Source organism: Calonectris borealis, chromosome 4 (genome assembly GCF_964195595.1).
Source record: "Calonectris borealis chromosome 4, bCalBor7.hap1.2, whole genome shotgun sequence".
Classification (NCBI taxonomy): Eukaryota; Metazoa; Chordata; class Aves; order Procellariiformes; family Procellariidae; genus Calonectris; species Calonectris borealis.
The window spans coordinates 45,688,792-45,714,113 of record NC_134315.1 but is presented as its reverse complement, the minus strand read 5'-3'; the positions used below and the strand labels follow the sequence as shown (position 1 = coordinate 45,714,113).

General features: G+C 38.6%; 1 protein-coding gene across 1 annotated transcript; it reads right to left on the bottom strand.

Moving 5' to 3' along the window:
• Positions 1-860: 860 nt before the first annotated feature.
• On the bottom strand, positions 861-24,911 carry NAF1 (nuclear assembly factor 1 ribonucleoprotein). Its single transcript, XM_075149402.1, has 8 exons — positions 24,588-24,911; positions 22,034-22,172; positions 18,796-18,889; positions 14,425-14,507; positions 13,205-13,365; positions 9,052-9,103; positions 4,228-4,333; positions 861-1,549 (listed from the first exon to the last, which is right to left on the bottom strand). The coding sequence occupies exons 1-8, from the start codon at positions 24,866-24,868 to the stop codon at positions 1,137-1,139; spliced, it is 1,329 nt and encodes a 442-aa protein (XP_075005503.1). The 5' UTR covers positions 24,869-24,911; the 3' UTR covers positions 861-1,136.
• Between the last annotated feature and the right edge of the window lie 411 nt (positions 24,912-25,322).

The following is a 25,322-nucleotide window of genomic DNA, read 5'->3' as shown; positions in this document are numbered from 1 at the left end:
CTTTTAAAATCTTCATGCAGTGTAAGGGTTTCTATTCTACTTAGTCAGAGCCACTTCCCTGAAGACTAAGGAAGTGCAATTGCAGGGCTGACCCTTTGGACAGGTGGAGGTTGTTCCAGGATGTCTTTGGTTGATAATTCCACCTCCCTCCTAGAAAAATGCTGGGAGAGTTGATGAACCTCGTAATTTCAGAAGAGACAATTTTGACTGTAAAGACAATCAAACAGCAATCTAGTACTATCTGCATTTTGGATACAAATTTAAACAAGGGAGTTCTGAAATGGCATACTTTCTCTCCCCGACAGGTCTGATGACTTCTTCCTGGAAAGGCTGACTATGTATTCTATGTATCTACGGGCATTTCTGCATTAGGAGCAAAGACAAGCTAGGGAGTTATGCTGGTTCTTAATTTCCCCATATCATGCAGTTTTACATCCTAAATTAATTGCAAAACATCTCATTGATAAGTTGATCTTCTATAGCTCATGTAGGACATTAAATCTGACAGAGTAATTCAGCTGCTGGTCCAAATTCTGATCTAGCTACTGCAGCTATTTAAAAAAAGACCATCCAGCTCCAGTCTTTTAGTTAATGTGAAATTCAAGAAATATTGAAAGTTGGATAACAGGAGTTTATACCTTATATAAACAATGGCAAACCTAGCTTAAAAATTAGGTGTCAGATTTTTAGTTTCCATGCAAGTAGATTTCAAAATTTGCACAAATTTATAAAACTGGTTTAGCATAGTGATATACAACCACTCTAAAAATACTAACATATATGCGACATATCCTCATCACTGTTAGACAGTAGTTACATAAACTCTTAAATTTATTACAAAATAGATTTCCACTACTACATACCAGTCTCCAAAAGGTTTTTATTTATCACCCAAACTAGTAGATATTATAAAAATAAACCATTATTTAATATTCGGTTATTTTTATCATACAGTTTTCTTTTTTTGAAACAGAAAACATATATAGAAAAAAAATAGTTTTCTATGGATGTCCCACAAAGCATCAAACTCTGCATTTGTTCTATTGTTGCAGAAAAATGAAGCATCTCCAAAATAAGGGAATACAGTCTTGGCAGCGGCCTGTTTTTCCTCCCTTTAAACTGCAACTTACGGAAACTTAGTAAGGCCTGAACTGTGAAGGATGGCTATCTGGAGGAGGTGGAGGAGGCGGTGGTGGCAAAAATGGGTATGATGAGTTGTACGTGTTCGGGCCTGTCCAAATCATATTCAGATCTGAAGGCGGAAGGTGGAATTGATGCATCTCGTTAACAGAACCAAAAACTGGAGGAGGAAAGGGATACTGTTGCATCATTGGATTTTCTTTTCTATGAGGTTGTGGAAACACTGAAGATTCCTGATGTATTCTGTTGTCTGAAGAGTATAGCTGTGGTGGTCTTACTTGTGGTCTCAAAAAACCTGGAGGGCCTGGAGGAGGAGGAAATGGATCCCTGGAGAACCCTCTGCCACGGTATCCCCTTGAATAACTTGAAGCAGGCTGTTGCATTGACTGATGAAGTCCTTTATTCTCACCTTAAAAAAAAAAAAAACAACAAAAAAAACCAACCAAACAAAAAAAATACACACAGTTTTCATATTATTTTGGAAAGATTAAGTTTAGTCCTCACAAATCTTTCAAGCTGAAGTCAAGGAAATTTGAGAAGTAAGCTTATCAACACATAACACTGGCAAATAATACATAAACAACAAAATAATACTGTGAAGTCTACTGTTCAGTAACTCACCTTGATTTATTAGAGTAATATAGAAAGAATGATCCTGAGGGCTGCAAATTCAGTCATTAAAAAAGAAATTTCACTTTCTTCCCCTCTAGGAATTTTCATTAGTATTAATGAATCACAGAAACACTCAAACTGTGAGTATTTTGGAAGCCTTGGTTTAAAACAAGATTTAAAAGCAACACATTTTAAAACTGAAGATAAATCAACACTGCATTACACTGAAGTGGTATATAGCTTTCAGACCTGAGTGGATATTACAGCACAGACACAGGACACAAATTATTCAAACTCGAATTAATAAAATTAACTTACTCTATCAGAAAAAAGGCAGCCTGTATGTTTAGCCAATTAGCTTTCAGCATTCATCTTTCAAAGATGAATTTTTCCCTGTACAGGTGACTGTAAACATATATTTAAGGTTCATAACAAATCTACTGCCACTTTATATAAACACCATAACAGTATTAATGGGGTAAGTGCTAGAAAATTAAGAGCGCGGAAATGTTAAAAATATTCCAAAGAGCTGCCAAGATATTCAAAAGGCTTTAGTATTTAAACTGAAACATGATCTCTAAAGGATTTTAGGGCTAGAAGCAAAAAGATATTTAGGGACATAACACTGCATAAAATCACTGAACTTTAAGAACCTATGTGTACCTAATCCTTGGCACTAGACTACATATAAACATTTTCACCTTTGAAAAGCTAAGTCTGGAAAGGTAGTTGAATACCAAAATTCCTACTCATTTTCATGGGGGATTAGGACTTAGACTCCTTTGGCACATGCAGTTCTCTCAGAAGCACTGAAGTGGAAGTACTTGAGCGAATATTTTTGTTCTTTCTTCTCCTATCGAAGACTATAACAATGCGTCAATTTTAATATACTCAAAAAAACCCAGTTTGAGTTTTATGAAGATGCAACCAAGCAAAACTCCAGCTGAGACTGAGTTTGTGCCTCAATTTGCCAGATATCCTTGTTGCTGAATTCCACAGCCAAACTAAATGGCACACAATGTCAATTTATACCATGTTATGATTTGCTGTGTTTTTCTTTAAATAGCCCATACTCCCTTGACAGATTGAGATAGTTCCTCCCATTGTGTTCTCAGTTATGGAACATAGTTCAGTAACAGCCTCAGCAAGCCCTAGGCAAAGGTGGGTCTGCAATAAGCTGGCAGAGTAAGGATACGGAGGAAAACATGCCGTATGCCAGATAAGCAGAAACCAGGGGAGAAAATAACCATCAGGAATGAAGGGAAAGTATGGCATGATTCAGATCCTTCCCTTAAGGGAGAACTGTCAAAACCATAGGGCAAAAGCCAGCCCAAGAAAGATCGCAGCTTTATTTGAAGGGTACAAGGGAGGGATGTACTGTACACAGAGTAAAACAGTTAACAGGAGAGTTACTGACTTCCCAGATCAAGAGAAAAGGGCTTCAGTGGGGCACAATATCTAGCAGCTTTACAAAGGAAGAGCAGCAAACTCACGGAAGAAGTCAGTCCAAGAAAATAAATGCAGGCAAGCACTGTGCTGGAGACAGTTGAAGCAACCCAATATATAAGCAGCAGAAGAAGAGAAAGAGGGGAAGGGATCAGAGTCAGTAGTATTTAAAGGGAGTGCTACAAAAAGCATGCAACAGAAGCAGACCAGTGAGAACAGAAAAAGAGGGACACAATTTAAATTATTCAACAAAAATGGCAACCAAAAAGCAAAAAGTTGTGTCAGTAGAGAGCCACAAGAGAAGACAGGAAAATTTGGTTATTGCAAACAGAGCACAGCTGCAAGCATACACCCGGAACAGACCTGTCAACAGCAGGAGAAAGGAAGGTGAAGAAGGCTATGTATATTATGAAAAACTATACATACTTTATTAAACTACTATAGGTTTGTTTATCTAATGATTGTGTTAGGTAAACAAAGAGGTTCTCAGTGGGCTACACAAGTAACAGTTATTTTAAAGGAGTATTTATATGCCATGGGTGAGGAAGAGCTTCCTTTTCAGATAGAGGAAAAAATTCCCCATCTAAGACGTGTGTCTTCTCCGTGATTGCCAGAAAAACGCGTTTCCAAAAATTGCGCATGGCCTTCCTCTATCTTCTCCCTGCACTCAAAGGCTTAAGCTGAACTTGGGCCCCAATAACCCCTGCAACAAGCAAGCTCTAAACTCCAAAAGGTGGCATCTGTTCTGTATTCTCACTGTGTATCAGCTGACACTGTCATAAGAGCCTTTGAATCTCCTCTGACAACTGTCCTGCTCCTATATTACTTCCCTTCCACAGTTTAATGGAAAAAAACTTTATTTTCCTTTTAAAAAAATTAAGGAACGTAGTCATAAATTCACGAATACAACTTTGAAAAGCACAGAAATACTGACTAACTGTATGAAAGCTCAATCATTAAGGTGGATATCACTGTGTATTTCAAACTCAGTTTAACAGATAAAAGCATTCTCCCATAGCATTTACTCACTTGATGCATTTGTTTCTGATTTGAGTTTCTTCCTTCCTTGACTTTGAGGCTTCTTTTTCTTCTGTTTTGCTTCTTTTTCTTTTTCATCATCACTGAAATCCAAGGCCTGGTTAAAAAAAAAAAAAGGAGAATACAGCCATATAAAGACTGCACAGAGAACTTCAGTTCTAGCCATAAATCATTATTTAGAAAACAACCCATTCTGCAGTTAGCTTAGAAGAATATTAAAGCTGCACTTTCCTATTTCGCATTCAAAGGACCATCGTGTGTTCAGCTGGCTTCTCAACACAATCAAAAACTTAATGCTCCATAAATTTCTCATAAGACAATTATACAATACTCAGTTATTCCTTCTAATTTTCCTAAAACCAGCAACATTCAAGTACTGAACACAAATTTTTGATTGCCTAGATGTTAGTAAGAAAAAAAAATTGAAATCTCTGAGGGAGCTGGCTAGTTATCACCAAGAAAAAGCTTTCGAAGAGTAAACTGCAGACTAGGTGAATTAAAATATGCATTTTTAAAATAAGTTAAAATTAATTTGGCAACCAATACTTAACTCAGCACAGTTAAACTACCTTAAAAAAGTATCTCTATTCTAAAACTGTCACTAAATTGGAATTCTCTGTAGTATATTTAATAACACTGTTCCCGTTAAACTTGCAATAGCAATGTTACTCTAAAGGAATTTTCAGCTTTGAAGAATGTTGTCATTTACAATAGATTCAACGTCATGGCAACATTTTGTTCCTGTACACAAGGTTTTGCTACCTTTCGAATCCTAGCTTACATTTAGAATGAGGAAAAGTTGTTAGTGACAGGAAAGAAATCTGTCAGCATAATTAGCTCCCTGAAAAACAGCTCGCTCATATGACTTAAAAGGGTTTGTTCCCACCCTCCCCTTCCCAATTCTGAAAGGAAGGGGTTTGCTGCTTACTGATGCATCTCTATAGTATATACAGATCTCAAAAACATTGCACTGAAACAGTGCTAAAAAAGCCACATAAAAGTTAATTCTGAATACAACTATTTCCTCTTCTACACACTGGATTATATTCTTACTCAAAAAAAGCCACAAGATGATCTATACCATGAAGTAAAATCTTTCACTAACTCCTGCGTTTTCTAAGGACTTCAATACACCATCCTCCAGTATAGCAGAAATAACAAACAACAGGTACCTTCTGTTGCTAGCTAATTTCCATGTAACGTTCCATAAAAGCCGCCTCACAGAGAAATCGCAATTATCTGCTCCTGCAAGCCTTGCAGCATACAGATCGCATTTTGTCATCCTATGACCCCAAAGACAAGGCCGAGAGAGATTATATTACTGAGTCTACAGTTAAGCTGGGTTAATTACAAGCCTGTCAGAAAAGGAACACTTACCATATACCTTAAAGTAGCAAGCATAAAAGGCCTAACATGGATTAATTCATCGTTCATACAAAAATAAAGCTTCACAGTATCACAAAAGGAACCGACTCCAGCAATTGCACACAGTTTAGCATGGGAGCTGGCCAGAAGAGTTACAGAATCAGCTGCCAGCTGAGGGCTCTAAAAGACTCTGGCTGTAAGAGACAATTTCAAGCACCAGTAGCATGAAATTTAATCTGCACCCTTGTCAACAGCTATTACCTTCACAGCAAAAGCTACTTTCTATCAGCTCATCAGCTGTCATAGTTTGGATATCTTAGTGTAAACTTTAACTGCTAGAACTATCCAAAGATTATTCTAATTAAGGATTACAAGATGTTAGATGTGGTGTTTTCTCCAAAACAGAGCACACGGACATATCACAAAGTCAGAACAGCCATGGAAACAAAGGTGTCATAAAAAGCAATGAAATTTGCCCATCCTTGCCATCACTGATTTCGTTCAAGCTTCCTTCCTTCCTATAGTGAACTACAGTAAACCTAAAGTTCCTCCTGTACTTTCAGATTCTAACTTGAAGGTAACAGTATCATAATTAAAATTAAGAAAAATCATAAAAAAATAAATACCAACTTTGGAAAAAGCAATGAATCTTTATCTGCAGAAGACTTGACTGCTTGACTGTATTTAGCCAAGTTTTAAAGTTACTTAGGTTCCTACAAATTCAAATTACACATTTACAAGCTTATCTCCTGAATAGCTTTAAAAATACAAGTAAGAAACAAAAAAAGAGCTCACCATTAGCCAATAAGCACATTTCGTACCATCATCACTAGAAAATTGTTTGACAAAAGCTAAGACTATCCAAAAGTTTCTAATTATATACAGTCTTCCAAAGCTCCACTGATCACATACCTACAGTCCAATTCTATGCAACACTTCTAATACTCAAATGATGATTCTCTGTGAGATGACGTCTCCTCGAGAAAAGAAGGCAATTTACAGTCAGAACTGACAGACAAGCATTCCTTGAGAGAAGTTAACAGTGCTCAGCTCAGTTCCATTTGTAGGAAGAAAAAAAAAGGTATTTCAAAATGCATCATCCTCACTATAGTGGAAAAAGCAACATTCTGGGTTGACAGACTGATACATCATTACAGGACCTATCTTCAAGCACAGAAAAGCCCATGTCACAACATCTCTCCTTCAAGCCAGAACAACTGGACAGGGATAAGGACTGTGAATGCAAAAATTGATACTGTCCCCCACAGCATGATACTGTCCCTCACAGCATCCTTCTGGACAAGTTGTCCAACTGTAGGACAAGCGGGTTCATGGTGCACTGGATGAAGAACTGGCTGAAGGGCAGAGCTCAAAGGATTGTAGTGAATGGGGCTACATCTGGCTGGCGACCGGTCACCAGTGGTGTTCCTCAGAGTTCAATTCTAGGGCCAGTTCTGTTCAATATATTTATCAACAATCTGGACGCAGGAGTTGAATGTACTATTAGCAAGTTTGCTAATGATACCAAACTGGGAGGTGCTGTTGACTCTCTTGAGGGGCAAGAGGCCTTGCAGAGGGATCTAGATAGATTGGAGCACTGGGCTATGATCAATGGGATGAAATTTAACAAGTCGAAATGCCGGATTTTGCACCTAGGACAGAGTAACACTGGGCACAAGTATAAGTGGGGAGAGGGGTGGCTGGAGAGCAGCCCTGCAGAAAGGGATCTGGGGGTGCTGGTTGACAGCAGGCTCAATCCGAGTCAGCAGCGTCCCCGGGCAGCCAAGAGGGCAAACCGCATCCTGGGGAGCACCAAACTCGGCATAACCAGCTGGTCCAGAGAGGTGATTATCCCCTGAATTCAGCCTTGGCGCGGCCTCACCTCGAGTGCTGTGCGTGGTTCTGGGCCCCACCATTTAAGAAGGATGTGAAGGTCCCTGAATGTGTCCAGAGGAGGGCAACAGAGCTGGTGAAAGGGCCAGAAGGAATGTCCTATGAGGAGCGGCTGAGGACTTTGGGCTTGTCTAGTTTGGAGAAAAGGAGGCTGAGGGGGGACCTCATTGCTGTCTACAGCTTCCTGAGGAGGGGAAGTGGAGAGAGAGGTGCCGGTCTCTTCTCCCTGGTATCCAGTGGTAGGACATGTGAGAATAGTTCAAAGCTGCGCCAGGGGACGTTTAGACTGGACACTAGGAAGCATTTCTTTACCAAGAGGGTGGCCAAACACTGGAAGAGGCTTCCTAGAGAGGTGGTCAATGCCCCAAGCCTGTCAGTGTGGACAATGCCCTTAACAACATGCTTTAGCTTTTGGTCAGCCCTGAATTGGTCAGGCAGTTGGACTAGATGATCGTTGTAGGTCCCTTCCAACTGAAATAGTCTGTTCTGTTCTATTTTAAAAATTGGTTAGAACCAAAAAAAAAAAAAACACCCAACCCACAAAAAAACCACCCTTCTACTTAATTATAGAGTAAGAAGCACATACTACATAGCTTAGAACTATGCTAACTATGCAAGCTTTTGGAAGATTCAAAACAAGCAGATCGATCTCTTTAGGAAACCATGGTAGACACAAGGCTTCTAGGAATTTCAGCTATTTTGAATAAGATAGGCTTAAAGTAGAAATTGCAAGGAAAAGTGACTCAAGCGTCAAGCTAGAAAACAAATCTCACGAAAACACCTCAATAAAACTATCAGCCTTGCAATTCTTATTGAAGAAGAGAATAGTCATGAAAAGTATAGTTAGAGTGGAGTTAAGAAGCACTGGACAGGAAGCCTGGATGTCATTGAAGAGATCTTTACAGATCCTACAGTAAATGATGTCAACGATAGTGAGGAACTCTCACTTCTACACGATCCTGTATGATTGCCTTTGCATGGAAGAAGCTCATCTCCTCTCACAGAACTAGTGTTTTATAATAGCAAACAGTAGGGAAATCTTACTAATAAACCATTCAAAGAATGCAACAGAAGAGGTGTCAAGTTAATCTAACAGAGCAGACAGCTTAAACACCCAAGTAGTACAGTTTGCAGAGTACTAGCAGGCCTTTAAAGACAAACAATTGCTTGTGGCAAGGTAAAAGACAAAGCTGCAGTGAAAGAACAGCAAGGACAAAAATTCCCTAGCAGAAGCAAAACTATTAGGCAAGGTAAAAGCACTGCTACTCAAAGTTGAATGTTCAGGTTGCCAAACGTGTTCTTGAAGGACTAGAGGAACTGAAGATATACATTTTCCCAATTGCAGAAAGCAAGCAGAAAAAGACAGCTAGTACTCTCTACATTGACTGTGAGGCCTCTCCAAGAGAAGCATGACCTTCTTTTCAACGAAGAAAAGAGGTACATCCAACTCTTGTCTGCGTAAAAAACTAAGCTTGCTAATTAGTCACTCTGCACAGAAATTTTTCTACATGTATCTTCTGTAATCAAAAACAATAAACCAAAAAAAACTATAGTTACTTCAGGTGGTGGTTCTTGGTCATTCTTCCAAGATGCATCTGAACCTTTCTCCCTAAAAGAAAAAAAACAAAACACACCACAAATTAGACAATCAAGATGAAGGAAAATGGTGTAAGGAGGCTATGAAACATCTCTTGTTTGAGTCACATAGTAGCAACATATTCCAGGTTAGAAATAACTCGCAAGGACTGTACTGTAGCAAATAAGGTAACACTTTCTTCAAGGTATCAGATTTTCTACACCAGGAGCTGCCTGTTTTAAAAGAGGCATTTGTTTTTTAATGTTGTTTCTAAGTAAATAGTAATGTATGTGTCAACTTAGAACTTCACTAAATACGTCACTTGAAAAACCTTCCTACTTTGAGTGAAGACTGAACATTTCACACAGCTAATATTAAGCTTTGATCAATATTCTCTCAACACATCCTTTTGAACCTGAATTGTGATAGTTCACTGCAGCTTTCTTATGCTGACTAACTGCTGACTACAGCCATAAGCTTTCTTATTCTTCTGGTTTCAGAATATATATCTCCGGTTAAAAAGGACAATGAACTAGTCTAGTAGGACACAGTCTTTAATTATAGCTATAGCGAAGTGAATTCAGAACCAAAAAACCTCTAAGCTTAGCTTACAGTTCTATTAATACAGTGTTAGCGAGATAATTAGGTTTCATCTTCTATTTTGTTGTAAATATAAAATTAAAAAGCAAGGTAAGAGACGTTTAAGGAAGCAAAAACTTAATCGTCTTGCCCAACAAGCACCAAAATGAATTTGAATTTCACTTCACCCACCACTTTAAGAACTTCACTAAAAATCAAGTCATTTCTTTGATTAGCAACAAATTTGTGGAACGAATTTAAATTATGCTGTTAAAGTCTGTGGAAGGTTTTTCCACACTACTCACAAATTTAATATATTTTGGTTTGAAATATCAAGACACAATCCTTATCTACGCAGACAAACTATATAAAATAATGCAATACTGAAAATTCTTACTTGCAAAATGGAACCATATGGTGGTTAAAAACACCAACGTGTTCAGTGTGAAAAGTCTTCAATCAGTACTCTAATAACCAAGGGGTTTTTTATGTATTCATAAAAGTCAGCAACGATCAAGCAGCAATAGCTACAACAAAGTACATAACCATCGGCTCTAGGTACCCTGGACTTAAGAGGCCCTTAGTCAAAGGCTGTCCATGAGAACGCTGGCAAGTCATCTGGAGGTACTTTGTGCCTCAACCCTAACCATAAAACCGAAGCTCGCTAGAAAACCATAAAAACACACCACCTTTGTGGTTATGAGCAAATCATATTAACATGCAAGCCATTTTAAAGTTCAATTAGAAGAAAATATTACAGGGAGGAAAGGAAGATAAGGGCTCTATATGAGTAATTTCTTGGCTGCAGAAAACTCTATCTATGCAATAATGAAAAGTAACACTTTTTTTTTATTATGAACCAACTTCTTCGTTTCCCCCTCTCATCTTGTTATTTTGGGGCAATACATGCCTGCCAGAAATACCAGAGCACGCAAGAAACTCCAAGACCTGTGGTCATTAGACAATATATAGTACTACTGACTGCAAAATTTAAACCTTGTAAGTTCTTCAGGCAGCTTATCTCACTCTCCCAAGGGAGCCTTCCCTATTTCAGCAAAACACAAAACACTTTTCATGTTCTGAGATACCTAATAATCTTCTGCAAAGAACAAGATAGCAATTCTTTGATTTCTGAACTCAGATATTGTAAGATCTGGAAGTCTAACAAAAGGTGACTCAGAGGAATCATGAAAATACATGAGCTTCTTTAGAATTACTTTGTTTTTCAGGCAATACAACATAAATCTATTTTTAGCTACAAATTATTTTGCATTCAAGAAGTTTTACACTACACTTTCATTATTTTGCTATAAAATGTAAGGCTTATTCATAGCACTGCAACTTTGTACAATGCAAGCAGATTGCATGCCAGATTTCAGAAGAAGCTTCAAACTTAAGGTTTCTTTCAGATCTTAATCCCGATTCCTTTCCTTTTCAAAGTACCATCATAGTTTTGAGTAGCAGTTCTAAAACTTTTAAGCCTATAATACTCCACAAGCTGGTCTGCACAAAGTCAAACTAACAAAAAGCAGAAAATAAAAATCATTGGTCATCAAATTTGCAATCTGCTAAGGTCCAAAAGCCTTCTTGTGAAGCACTGACTGAAGCTCAACTTTTCTACTATCCATGCCATCTTGGTTTCTTTATATAGACATTACAGCACAGATCAGAAATCAAAATTCTTTATCCTTTTTCAGTGACACCTACTTTGTGAAAAGGCAGCTTTAACAAATAGTACTAATTGCCTCACAAAAGCTTAAGAACCTTTAAGGACAAAACTCAGAAATAAAATATTGTTTCAGTGAAATGTAACCTAAATCACATTATTCAGAAATTATGGTTTACATCAAATTACACAGGTTTTCACACTGCTCACTTTAATGCAGGGCAAGAAACAATGTCTGATGCACTGTTCAGCTGTGTGGATAAGTCATGAAAGTGTGAAACATCTTACCTAGTGTTCAATTTTGTACCATATATGATAGTAAAGTACTACCAAAAGACAAATAGTTCCCAAAACTAGTTGCAAAGCATGTAATAAACTAAAACATGAGTCTCATGCCTCAGATGCTGAGTATAGCACACAATTATTGATGTAGTAAGCAGATGATTAAAGTCTGTGCAGTTACTGTGCTAAACAACAAAGTTTAATGGCGCAAATCAAAGACCAGCTGGCATCAAAATGCTGCAGAAAAACAAAGAAGCAGCAGAGTGAGAAAGTGATCTATTTTGGTCTTCACTGAAAGGAAAAAAAAAATGCTTGTTGCTTCCACAGAAATGGGAAAGGAAGGAAAAAAAAATTCCTGCAGGCCTGGCCACATGCACGGCTAAAGAAAAAAATTATTCAGTATGAATACTGGTAGAGTTGCAATTAATGCAGACACCAATACTATTGGCTATAGTCAGAAAAAAATTTGCAAGTCAGATGAGAACTAATCCTAATGAACGAAGACTAAGTAGCTTGTATGACAAAGAACTTTTTTAACCTACAGTTATTTCAGACAATTATTCATCAATAATTACAACACTAATGTCTAGCAGTAATTTATTATGCTTTATTTCTTATTCTGTATCTTTGAGTACACTTCCGTTTAAATGGCAACAAGTCCTACTTCCTCAGGCAGACTGGAATACAGAAATATTATTGAGAAGTTTCTGAACATCATACTACATTGCCACTCAAATCCCTCCCCTCTCCCAAATTTACAGCAGGTAATTTCCATACAGAATCACAGAATCATTAAGGTTGGAAAAGACCTCTAAGATCATCGAGTCCAACCGTCAACCCAACACCACCATGCCCACTACACCATGTCCCTAAGGGCCTCATCTACACGTCTTTTAAATACTTCCAGGGATGGTGACTCTACCACTTCCCTGGGCAGCCTGTTCCAAGGCCTGACCACTCTTTCAGGAAAGAAATTTTTCCCAATATCCAATCTAAACCTCCCTTGATGCAACTTGAGGCCATTTCCTCTTGTCCTATCACTAGGAGTTGTTATTCTCTAACCGCACAATAGATTTATTGATAATTAAATTTCAGTTCTGGCCTTGTAACATGAAATAAAAATAGTAAATAAATACAAACTTGTTCAGAATTCAAAACAAGTTTATTATAAGTTATGAAACTAAACAAGAATCTGAAGAACAACACTATCCGGGAAGTTCAGCTTGCAAAACCCATGCATGTGTATGTGTGTGAGAGGGTGTGGGGGAGGGAAGTATCAATGAATTTTTTTCTGGTTATGATATTTTAGGTAACACAGCAATGTGAAAAGAAAGCAAGCTTGATACATTAAATTGAGTAAGAAGCTACTAAACTTTAGTGATTATAACAGTTTACAAGCTTGTAGTTTACAGCTACCTGTACTGTTCTGAAAGCCAAAACAGTACAACACTTGTTATTACAACACAGTTGAGAATATCTAAAAAAAGAAAAGTTTTAGTGTCAAGCTTAGTCCTACAGTTTCTCACTCAAGGCTAAACTTTAATCCAGGATTTTAAGCTATATGAAAAAATACATTATAACCAGATTAGAAAAGAAGTCAGACTCACTGTTTTAGTTTCTCTGCAAATATATACTGGGTGAAGTCCTCCAGTGATGGAGCAAAATACATGCTATCTTGCACATTAATACCTTTTGCTTTGATATGCTCAGAGCTGTTGAATCTTAACACATAAAAGGGATGTAAAACAGGACCAAATATCTCAAATATCTGAAACACAAACAAAATTAAAACGTTTAAATAAACCATCAAGATTAGATAGTTAATTCCATTGTAGACAACCGTGAAGCTTTAAGATGCTTTGTATTTAAGAAGTTTGATATATTTTCAAAATGCAGCACGAAATAAAGTTACTTTCATACTTTAGTTTTATCACCACATTTTGCTTAACAGTATTATTTCCCCAGCTACTGTTTAATTCATAATGTGGAAAAGTAAGTTCTCACATGTTGATGCTTGCCCATCCAACTGCACTGCTTTCACTGTCTGCTTCCTCTATTTTAGTAATCTTTCCTTTTGCCTTTTGTCAAATCTCTATTCTCTCTCCATTATGCTTTCAAATCTTTTACACCTGGAACAATCTCCTGATAGTTTACTCCTCAAAGTTCATCTTTACAAGACACCTTTACATCAGTTTCCCTGTCTGCTCCCCAATTCCATGGAAAGCAGAGAATTCTGAGATGTTGTACAGAACAACTGCAATTTCAGGCTGTGGTTTTTTGTTTCACTCACATCTAGCATTCAAAGATATTACAGTAGTTCTAGATGATAGTTTTCTTTCCCCAGAAAACATACAAAATGGAATGCAACACCCCTCTCAGCAAACATTCTTCATTATACTTGCATAAAGCACACACTGGCCTTAAACTGGAACAGCAGAGCATAGATATTTAAACATTCCCTATTCTTCCTGAAACGTCACTCTAATTTCTCCAATCTTTGCCCCCAATCCTGGCAATAAAAGAGCACAGCCTGTTATTCAAGACATCATACATCTGAAAGCAACCTCTCCCTCTCCACAAGCACTCTCATAAAATAGCAGAAACTCATCACACGTTGTAATTCTGTAAGGATGCAATTAATTCCAGGTTAGGAATTCTTGAGATTAAAAAAATAGATGACTATAGCAAGAGCCAAAAGCACAAAGAAAAACTACATATCGAGGAAACATTATCTTTCATTTAGTTGACTTCAACACTACTTGCTGGACCATAAAAGAATATTTTTTGATTTGTATTAGAATAACAGGGTTTTATGCTTTACACATACCTTTCCTGCTGCTTGCCGATCTTCTTTAAAAATTATGCTTTCCTCATTTACTGGAGGTAGGCCTCTCAGTGATTCAATTATTACTAAAATGGAAAAAAAAAACAATTAGAATTTTATGTTTCAACAGCAGTACGTAGTTAATTGCAGAGAAACTTAACAAGCCAATCCATTATTTGTCTACTAAAGTTCATAGAGCTTCACCTGAAAATTCCTGCGCACACACAAAATTACTTACAATTGTACACCCCTTCTCCAGTGACATATGAGTGGTAAGATTCACGCTTGTTTACAGAATTATTGTTCTCTGGGGTGCAGAAAGAAAGGAGACCAGATGATAGGTACAAAAGAGAAATCTCAAATATGTATGTGTGAGATACCCGTTGTATTTACCCGGGATGTTTCTTAATTAAGTGCATAGCAACAATAACCTGGTTTTTTAAGTGCAGATATATTCTGCCTTCTTAGTATTCCAAATGAAATTTTCCTTGGGAAAAAAAGAATGGAGATGGCTATTCATTACAGCTTTCCCTAGTAAGTCGTAAGAATCAGACAAGAACACAAAAGATGTCTGGCAGTCCAGTCACTGTAGCAACTGGTAGTGTCATTTATGTATGCAGATACAAAATTTGAAATACATTTCTGCAATTTAATGTCATATAATAGTCTCATACTACATTTGGCCCTAATCCATGATTAATGATGGTATGAGTGGTCAGAGCAAGCAAGTCATTCCAGTAGCTCAAAATATGAAATCTTAACACTTAGTAGACTTAAACCCTTATAAATGGACACAGAAGCATGTTCTTCCTCCATTAAATACATAATCTGATATACAGGCAACTTCATTTTTAGGTTTTCCAGATTCGGAGACATAGAGAGCTTATTCTTTACTGAAATCTTTAGAGTAGCTCACTCTCTTCTTTGGTAGTAGTTCACATTTGTTGCTTTAGTCTACAGAAATACCAGGTCTTCCTTTACATTCAGCAGGAATTATGTGTAAAGTTGCCAATACACAGGCCTAGCAGCGTTACACTCAAAAATTCTGATTTTAAAGGTAATCTTTTCTACCTCCAAAACAACAGAATGCTCAATTAAGCATTCTCAATGCCTCTCCATCATCAAATAAAGTCACTCAAGCACTTAAGTGTCACTCAGACTCCAACAAAAATCTCCAACAAGATTATCACTGCTAAATTTACATAACAGGACTTAAAGCAATAAACATCTCATCAAGCTAAAAATCCAGCTCTGCTACTATTTCAATCTGCAAACATGTTGTGACATGCCAAGAAAGCCTGTGACAATGCTACAGGCTTAATAGTTCTTTGAATTTCAGGAGAAGTAGGAAAATCAGTTTATTTTGTGCCTACCTATAAGATAAAATACACAGTGAAAGAACTCAATGTGTTGCTTAATCCTCATGAGAAATATTCCTTAGCCAAAAAAAAAGCCACCAACAAAAAAACCAAAACAAAACATAACAACAACAAAAAAAACCCACACACCAAAAACTCTCAGAGAATGCTCTCAACTTGATTGATCACAACATAGCCTCCAGTCTTCATAGAATCATTAAGGTTGGAAAAGACCTCTAAGATCATCGAGTCCAACCATCACCCCAACACCACCATTCCCACTACACCATGTCCCTAAGGGCCTCATCCACACGTCTTTTAAATACCTCCAGGGATGGGGACTCCACCACTTCCCTGGGCAGCCTGTTCCAAGGCCTGACCACTCTTTCAGGAAAGAAATTTCTCCTAATGTCCAGTCTAAACCTCCCTTGGTGCAACTTGAGGCCATTTCCTCTTGTCCTATCGCAAGTTACTAGGCAGAAAAGACCAACACCCACCTCACTACAACCGCCTTTCAGGTAGTTGTAGAGCGCGATGAGGTCTCTCCTCAGCCTCAGAAATAAAGCTGTAAGAACGGAATAAAACCCCAAGATATCTGTGTTATTTTTCTGCTTTTACTACCTTGCTTTATGAATTCCTATTTCTACTTGTTTTCCTTTCTTTTCAGTTCTTCTGGAAACAGGTGTGTGAGTGGCCTCAATTTCAATTGATTTTTGGCCATATTAGGGACTCCCCCAGCTAATTGTGGGTTGGTTTTTGATTTTTGAACTAAATCGATACCTGTGTATACCAGGTTTGTATCTAGTATGAGGGGAGTTAAGGTCTCATTTGGAAATCACAAATATTATTTTGGCACAACAATCACTATCCTGAATTTATTCCATTCTTACAGCTTTATTTCATGTATGATTATTAGTCTGTTTTCTAACTTTCACCAACCAATCTAAATTCTACAATTCATATGTTTCAGTTACATAAAGTAGAATACAGACTCAAGAATACACCTGTCAGTAAACTGACAGGATTTGAAAAGGTTATACACACCAAGGAGGATTAGAAATTAAGGACAGTTTTCAAAACTGAAGTCTTTGAAAACAGTTTTGTTTAAATATTCACATACGAGAATGTTTTCAGGTGGCCAAGAAGGCCAACGGCATCCTGGCCTGTATCAGAAACAGTGTGGCCAGCAGGAGCAGGGAGGTGATCGTGCCCCTGTACTCGGCACTGGTGAGGTCGCACCTCGAATCCTGTGTTCAGTTTTGGGCCCCTCACTACAAGAAGGACATGGAGGTGCTGGAGCGTGTCCAGAGGAGGGCAACGAAGCTGGTGAAGGGCCTGGAGCACAAGTCTTATGAGGAGCAGCTGAGGGAACTGGGGTTGTTTAGCCTGGAGAAGAGGAGGCTGAGGGGAGACCTCATCGCGCTCTACAACTACCTGAAAGGAGGTTGTAGCGAGGTGGGTGTTGGTCTCTTCTCCCAAGTAACTTGCGATAGGACGAGAGGAAACGGCCTCAAGTTGTGCCAAGCGAGGTTTAGGCTGGACATTAGGAGAAATTTCTTTCCTGAAAGAGTGGTCAGGCCTTGGAACAGGCTGCCCAGGGAAGTGGAAGAGTCACCATCCCTGGAAGTATTTACAAGACGTGTAGATGAGGTGCTTAGGGACATGGTTTAGTGGGCATGGTGGTGTTGGGTTGATGGTTGGACTCAATGATCTTAGAGGTCTTTTCCAACCTTAATGATTCTATGATTCTAGATCAAAAATAAGAAAAATTCAAGTGTTTCTCTTTTAACTTATTTTCAAACTATCATTTTAGCTGAAAACAGCCTTCTTGAAGTCCCCATTGTTATCAATAAGCAAGAAAGGGCAAAGTAGAACAAGAGGACAATGACCAGATTACTACCTTCCAGACTCTCAAGCCAGCTTCCTGCACATGAGTGAAATTAAATCTAACTCCAAATCAACACCAAAAATACTGTAAAGGAATTGCCTGTATTACCTGGAGTCTTTTACAATAAAAGAAAATTTAATGCCAAAAGCTATTTGCTTTAATTCTTTTGTATCCCACTCAACATAAATACGTTTAACTTCAAAATTGAACTTCAATTTCTAATTTTCATAAGCAAATTGCTTTGAAAGCAGTTCAAGCAGAATGGAACACTTGAAATAAGCTTAAATATAAACATACTATGGATATTTTAGTAATACCAGCTTCAGCAAAACTTTGATTCCACATAGCAAAAACTGAGGTCTCAGGTAGATCTGAAAAGATCCCTAAATGCATACTGCCTGCAGTTAAGCTTACCTCCATTGTATGTCTCAATCCCATTAAGCTTACACTCCAGCACCTATATATCATGTTAGTCATACTGTCCTATGACTGCTGACACTGGCAGCTTGTATTTAGTCAAGGTGCCAGAAGTGGGACGAATTTTAAAAAACAAAACAAAACAAACCACCAAAAAAAAAAACCACAAAAAACACAACCAACACCAACATACATAATATAACAATTACCCAAGCACTGCTAGACTAGCTAAAGAAATAAGTCTTTTCCCTGTCCTCATATATTAACAAATAAGCACTTGGGACTGCATTGTACTGCATCTGCGCTTTCAGTTACACACCTCCTCCATCTTTAGAGATAATTCAAATATAGCATGTACAACTGGAAGATTTCTTAAAATACTGCAAATGTTCAATCTTTTTGTTGCCAGAATTAATATAAAGATCATAATACACAGTGAAAAAAGTTTTTTTATGAAAAAATTAGAACATGAAAGTCACACAGAAACACATGTATAATAGTCATAGTATCTTACATCTTCAGAAGATGTAAGTCAACCAAAAGGGAATTCAACACAAATGTCATTTGGTAGTCTGAGTTCTCATTCAGAAACCCACTACCCCCTGAAATAGAATGCTGCAGACACTTTGAGGGAACAGTTAAGTACACAATTAATGCAGAGATATACAGAAATTATTTTAATTAAAAGCAAAGCAAACATATCTTGCCTACCTAGCTGCTCAATGATGCTGGAAACTGTCCCAAAGAGCTTCAGTTCAACATCATCAGGCAGAATTATTGATAAGTCTTCAACAGGAGGCAGTTCCTGAAAATATCAAGTCAGTATTCAGAATATAATCTCGTCACACTAAGACATTCATCACTTTGCTGCTGCTTAAATTTGATAATCAGAAAAACCTCCCAGCTTTTTTAAGATTAAATAAGAAAATCTAGTTTGATTTGCCTCTTTCAGAATAATTCTAAGTAAAGTCATCTTAGGGGAATGTCACTTTTGAAGACACCTTTTCTAAAGAGACGCTACGCTACTCATTGTTACTCTACTCATTTAGTTACTCATTGTAACTAAAGTAGAAGCCAATTTTATTCAACTGGAGAAAACCATCAACTGATAAGACATTTTGTTCATTTTTTTTGAACTTTCAAGTTAGATAAATTAAATTCAATGTACAACGCAATAATTAGATAATCAATAACCAAAAAAACCAGACAACCTATACCCACATTTAATGCATAACAGAAGAAAAATGTACATAGCAAGAGATAAATTAGTGTGAAATACACCAGATATGTATCATCTGATTCAACAAAATGGTGTCTGTCCATTTATGCCATGACTCAGACCATTATAGAAGATGTAAAGGTCACAACAACCTATACAAAGAAAATTATTTCTAGCTAAAAGTTGTATTTGGTACAAGAGGATAATCACAGAGAACACTTCAGGGAAAAAAGTGCCAAACTTCACATATACAAATGAGTACTGCACAAACAATATTCAAATTAAACTTTTTTCTCAAATGTAAGCATCAAAATCTGCTATCAAAGGCTGATTAACACCGAACTCATCATCCACCTCCAATTTACTCATAAACTGAGATTTCTATGTATATACTATACTGCTGTGAATTCAATATGGACTATATGGAATACAAGGTAAGGGCAACTAAAGTAAGAATTATCTTCAAATTCAACATCATCTGAATTTGGAGGTAGAGTCCAAATCTTAGCACTGAACTGCACTTTTAAAGGCCATCATCAGAAATAAAATCCTCTCCAATAGAAGAATCTTATCCTGTCTTATCAAAATTTCATCTGATAATCTTCACTCTTAACAAAAGTGCTTGGCAATGCCTTCTAGAGCAACTCAAGGACCAAACAGAGGCCAAGACTTTCCCACACCACATAATATAGCGTTAAAGCCAAGACGTAAATTCGGATAGAAACACCACACCCTTCTACAGCACAGTAAGTTTTCCAACATTAAACCAACTTCACTGCTAAGACTTAACCGAATCATGGATGCCAGAGCAAGTCAAATGCCAAAGACCAGAAAGAAGAAAAAGCTAAGATTTTGATCATAAATCTCAAATGGTAAACTGTATCATCTGTCATACTATATACGATATCTGCCAATCCTACACTTCAAAGCAGGAGGTTTCTGAAATAGTTCCACTAACACTCCTTAATACATGCACGTTTTTTCCCCTACGCACATATTCCAGTTAAATACTTTCTTTAATCTTTTATTTTATCTTTGACCCATGCTTTAGCAAGTTACTTATTATTGGGGACTTTTGGGTAAAAGACTGATCATCGTGTTTCATTTTTAACAGATATATTTTAATTTTCAAATTGTATTCTCTCAAATTTACATAAGGCAATCTACAACATTTTTACCTAGACTAATTCTCTTACTGTAGAATGGCTTAGGACAAGATACAGTAAAGAACGTAGTTACTAGAACTTCAGTTCTTATTAACTATCACTGGCAAAAAGCTATAGTTTTGCTGAACCAATGAAATTAATCAGGCCAGTACTTAAAAGGAAGACTATGCTTTGTAAACACTTGGACTTGAAGCTCGTAAGCTAATGAGACAAAAGAGCAGATCAACAAAGCATTTTCAGACTAACATGAATTTTATTTAAATAAATAATTGAGATAAAAGGTAAATAAAACCTGGTAAGTACATCTATTTGAGCAAGGATTTTTGTTCAAAAGTCCAGTGCTGTAAAAAAAAAAGTTGTCATAGAACCATTTATAATGGTTCCTGTAAGCAGGAATTGCTCTGATGTTTTACCCCTTCAGAACATAATGTTATGTGTGTTTCTCAATCTTTGATTAATTTCAGGGATAAAAGAATATCCCAAGAGCTTTCTTTACTCCAAGTGTCTCTGGAGCAACAGTTTAAGAATTAACACCACACTCCCATCTCCTATTGCTGCTACTACTAATACGTGTCAATGCCTCAGCCTTTCCAGACAGCCATCCAGCACTTCATTACAAACTCATACAGAGCACTGAGGCAAAGGTAAATGTATCCAAATGTATCTGCTCTTCAGAGTATTCTTCTCTACCTTTCTAATAATTTCTTGTACCCTTCACCAGACTTGTTTCTCATTCCAGAAAGCATTTTTTTATGAAGGGGAGAGATCTACAGAATAACAGATAAACATACACTGTTCATGTAAATTGACATTACAGTGTTATATTATCCTTTTATTTGTAATCCATTACAAGTGATGCATAGCTAATCATCTGTTAGCTGATTATTACTGAAACTCATTCCTTTAAACCTCTTAATTTCAAGATAACGACGAATAATGCCAGCAATACTTAATAAGTACATTATTTATGAGAACCAAAACCAAAAGACAGTATCTTGATGCAAATTAAGGTTCTGATCTGCAATACATAGAACAGTGCTATAACAAAAATTGCAGAATAAAACAAATACAAACCACTTCTATGACCACTCTATTAAATTTTGCTAAAATGAGTAGAGGCAATGCAATCTGAACCTCTGGGAGGCTTAATACAACATCTGAAATTTTTACCTCAAGGCTAACCATATCTGAAAAATATCTGCAAGACATATCAGACCTTCAAGTCTCTCATACAGAGAAAGGATGATGAAAGCCTGCAATATACAAACAACAAAGAATGTACTAAAATATCCGGAATTTTGTCCAGAAATTTATTTATTTTGATCAACTACAACTGCGATTTTATACAAATATGAACCTAAAATGAGCTCTGAACATGACTTCAGAGCGGTCTTAATATACTGAAAAATAAGACATTTTAAGTTATTAACTGTGTTATACCTGAACTAGTGTAAAAACGTACATTCAATCACGAGGTGTTGCAATGACTTAAAAATACATTAAGTTAAAATATTTTAAGTTGGGTTACTAGAAAAAGGTTTAAAAGAGTACACATTGTACTTACATCAACAGGCAACTCATCTTTTGTTTTAACACAGTAAGATCTGTTATCCTTCTCATTTCGATGATCATCTTCATCAGATACTGTTGAAGGAGAACACGAAGAGGAGGATGTCGTTGATGAAGTATCTGAATCCGTGTCACTGAATAAAACAAACATGGGAGTTAGAATATAGACTTCCACACTACAGATAAAAAGCGTGGCTAGATTACACATCACTCAAATACCTCTGGTTACCAGATATGTTTTTCTTAAATGTATACATTTGTATACAGAAAAGCAGCAATCTTTTCTGAACCTACAAGCCACTGGACAAGATCATAAAAAAATCTCAGAAGAATATTAGCTTCAGCAGTTCAGAGCAAACGCTAGCAACTACAGTGGCTCATTTGGGTTCCCACTGTTTCACAGTGCATGTGGCATGAGAGCAATCACCTCTAAGTTCACCTGGTCCAGTTTCTCCCACCGGCTACCCCATGCAAAAGGCCAGCACCAGCATAACTCCCTCTGTCAGACATACGCAGTAGTCACAGTTTGGGACCTACACTTCATTGGTTTGCAAGTGAAATGAGACATTAGTCACAGGATGATCACTTCAGTATAGTATCTAGATAAATCAGGACCGTAAAGTCTATGCACTATCAGCATATTTCCATTTTATGCACCACTTAAGTTCCCAGTATTGAACATCACTTGATGTAACTGAGGACAAAAAAAAATTTCAAAGATAATACATTAAACTACCTTCTACAGCTCACAGTCACTCTTCTTGTACAATCCCAACATTAGCATAAAGCTAAGTGAACGTCAAGAAAATACTTATTCTAAGCAATACATCTTGCACTACAAAGGTAAATAGAAAAAAAAAAAATCTAATTTTTGCAGATAAAAGGGATTAGTTTCATAATTCATGGCCCGTCTGAATTCCCCTAGTACGTATTCACACAGATTAGTAATTTAATATTTCTCACTGGCACACGCATAAGAGATGTTTATTGTCTTAGACTCTTAATATTTCAAGTAAAAAGCACAGTAAGAAACCTGTCCTTATTCATGTCAACATGTTCCTTTTAGCAAAAGTCTAAGTTCTTCAAGAGTTGGTGGAAGAAACAAACACGTGGAGTTATTGATCCTGGTAACTGAAGAAACACGTTACAAGCCTTACACAAAAATACACTGAGACAAGCAAACTTTTGTAAAATTGCATCTATCCTTTCTTACCTGACCAGGCTGTTCACAAAGCAGCATTCAGAAGCAAAGTGATAAATAAAATACAAAAACCACTCCCTTCTAGATTCTTTGGTATTACATTGTCTCCTTCACAAGCAAATGGATGGCTTTCAGTTATCTGCGGCTGCATTTTTTCTTCCAACAAATGCTGATAGCCAAGACAACAAATAAGAACACTTTAATAAGGCGCTATTAAGGTGCACCTTAATAAACCCTTTGAAAAAGCCAAATATGGACTTCTTGGAACAAAATCAACACAGCAGAAAGACAAAAATCAGTCAGACTACCAGAGACCAGTCAGAAAGAAAGAAAAAAGTTTGAGATACACGTAGACAGCTAAGTTAAAACTATCAAAAATTCGTCTTTAATATTCATCTGAACATCAGCGCAACAGATTTTGTAAGCAAAAAAGACCACAGGTGAATGCCCTGCCCCAGGGCATTTCGCCCTCCATCACTTCATGATGTTCTAAGAAAACTTTGAACTGAGTAAACAAAGTATTTCCAAAGTCAAGCTTTAACCCATTAACTGTTAATGAAGCTCAGTATCTTCTTTAAAGGAGGAGATCCTTAGACTTCATTTCAGCCTGCACCAGTTAGAAGGAGCACATACCCATCTTGCTGCGATGGCCCCAAAAGAGAACACAAAACTCACTGAAACTGGCAAAGTGCCCAGGCTTCTAAGACTGAAACAGAGCCCACATCTAACCAAAGTTACCCTTCGCCAACTCTACTGAACACTAAAGCACAGATGCAAGTAGAAGATGGAACCTTTTATAAAAAACATACAGGTCGAGAATAAGCTTTTCCACCGAGATGCCAACATTAGAGCACGAGTTAAGATCTGCAGACTCTCTACCTTCAGGTTTTTTTCAGCAATAACACTGCCGGTGTCACGTCACAAGTGATGTATGAGCATTCTGTGAGGACCATGTCAAACAAGACATTCAAATGGTCGTGGTGGCCCAACCAACCATGACGCTCTACAGGCCACCGCTACCGAACTCATGTTTTCATTAAATCCTATACCCTTACAGTCATTGTTTTGGAGGATTACTGGTTCACCAATAAAGCTGAAATATAGTGAAATATAACTGAAAACGTCACCTCTAACGGGAAAGAGAAAGCTGCAGAAGCTGAAACAGTGGGGCGGGGGGGAGGGGGCGGGCTCGGACACCTCGCTGGCGGAGCGCTGAGCCGCGGGGCCGGCGGCCCGCGCCGCGGGCCCACACGCGCCGCCGCCGCAGAGGCCTCAGCGGGAAAAGTGCGATCCGCGGAGAGCGACGCGCCCCTCTCGCCCCGCGGCCCCGCCCCGGGGCTAAACCCACCTGCCGGAGTCCGACGAGGGGGCGGCGGCAGGAGGCCCGCTGGGACTCGCGGGCGGCGGCGAGCAGCGCGCTCCCTCGGCTGGGGGTGGCGGGGCCTGGTCTTCCCTACCGCCCTCCCGGGAGCTCGGAGTGTTCGGCGCCCCCTCCGTGCTTGCCGCCTGCTCTTCACCCGGCGCTCCCCCCGTGCCGGCCACCCGCCCCTCGGCCGGCGCCGGGCCGGCGGCGCCGGGCTCAAAGGCCAGGCTCTCCATCCGCGCCACCACCGCCATCTCCGCCTCCATCTCGGCACCGGCGCCACGCGCCCCGGCCGTCCCACGCGGTCCAGCCGCCCCGCCCCCAGCCGCACGCTACTTCCGGCTGCCCCGAGCACCCACGTCCCGACGCCCTGGGGTTGTCTGGGCCCGGTGAGAGGCAGGGCGCAGGCGTGGGCTACGGAGCGCGCCCCGGGGGGGCGGGCCCTCCCGTGCGGCGGTGCCGTGGGACGGCGCGAGGAGGGGCGGTTGGCGGGGGGAGGGAGGGCGAAGCTGCGCAGCTGAACGGCTGCCGGCCGTCTCCTGAGGGCGGGTCGGTGGGCGGGAAGCGGGGGGCCCTGGCTCAGTGGGCGGGAGCGGGAATTGCCTGTTTAATAATTTGATTGACCCGGGCCCTTTGTTAAAATAAGCCGTTCTATTAAAAACTGATGGAAGGTAACAGTAATGAATTTTGTCATAATTTTTAAAGTCTTCTTTGCTTCAG

What these genes read in the sequence shown, in the direction of transcription:
- NAF1 (XM_075149402.1), bottom strand. Translation starts at nt 24,868, where the DNA reads ATGGAGGCGGAGATGGCGGTGGTGGCGCGGATGGAGAGCCTGGCCTTT. An exon ending in AAGATGAGTTGCCTGTTGAT is followed by an intron (nt 18,890 to 22,033) that starts GTAAGTACAATG and finishes TGATATTTTCAG; the next exon opens with GAACTGCCTCCTGTTGAAGA. An exon ending in ACCAAGAACCACCACCTGAA is followed by an intron (nt 4,334 to 9,051) that starts GTAACTATAGTT and finishes TTTTTTAACCAG; the next exon opens with GCCTTGGATTTCAGTGATGA.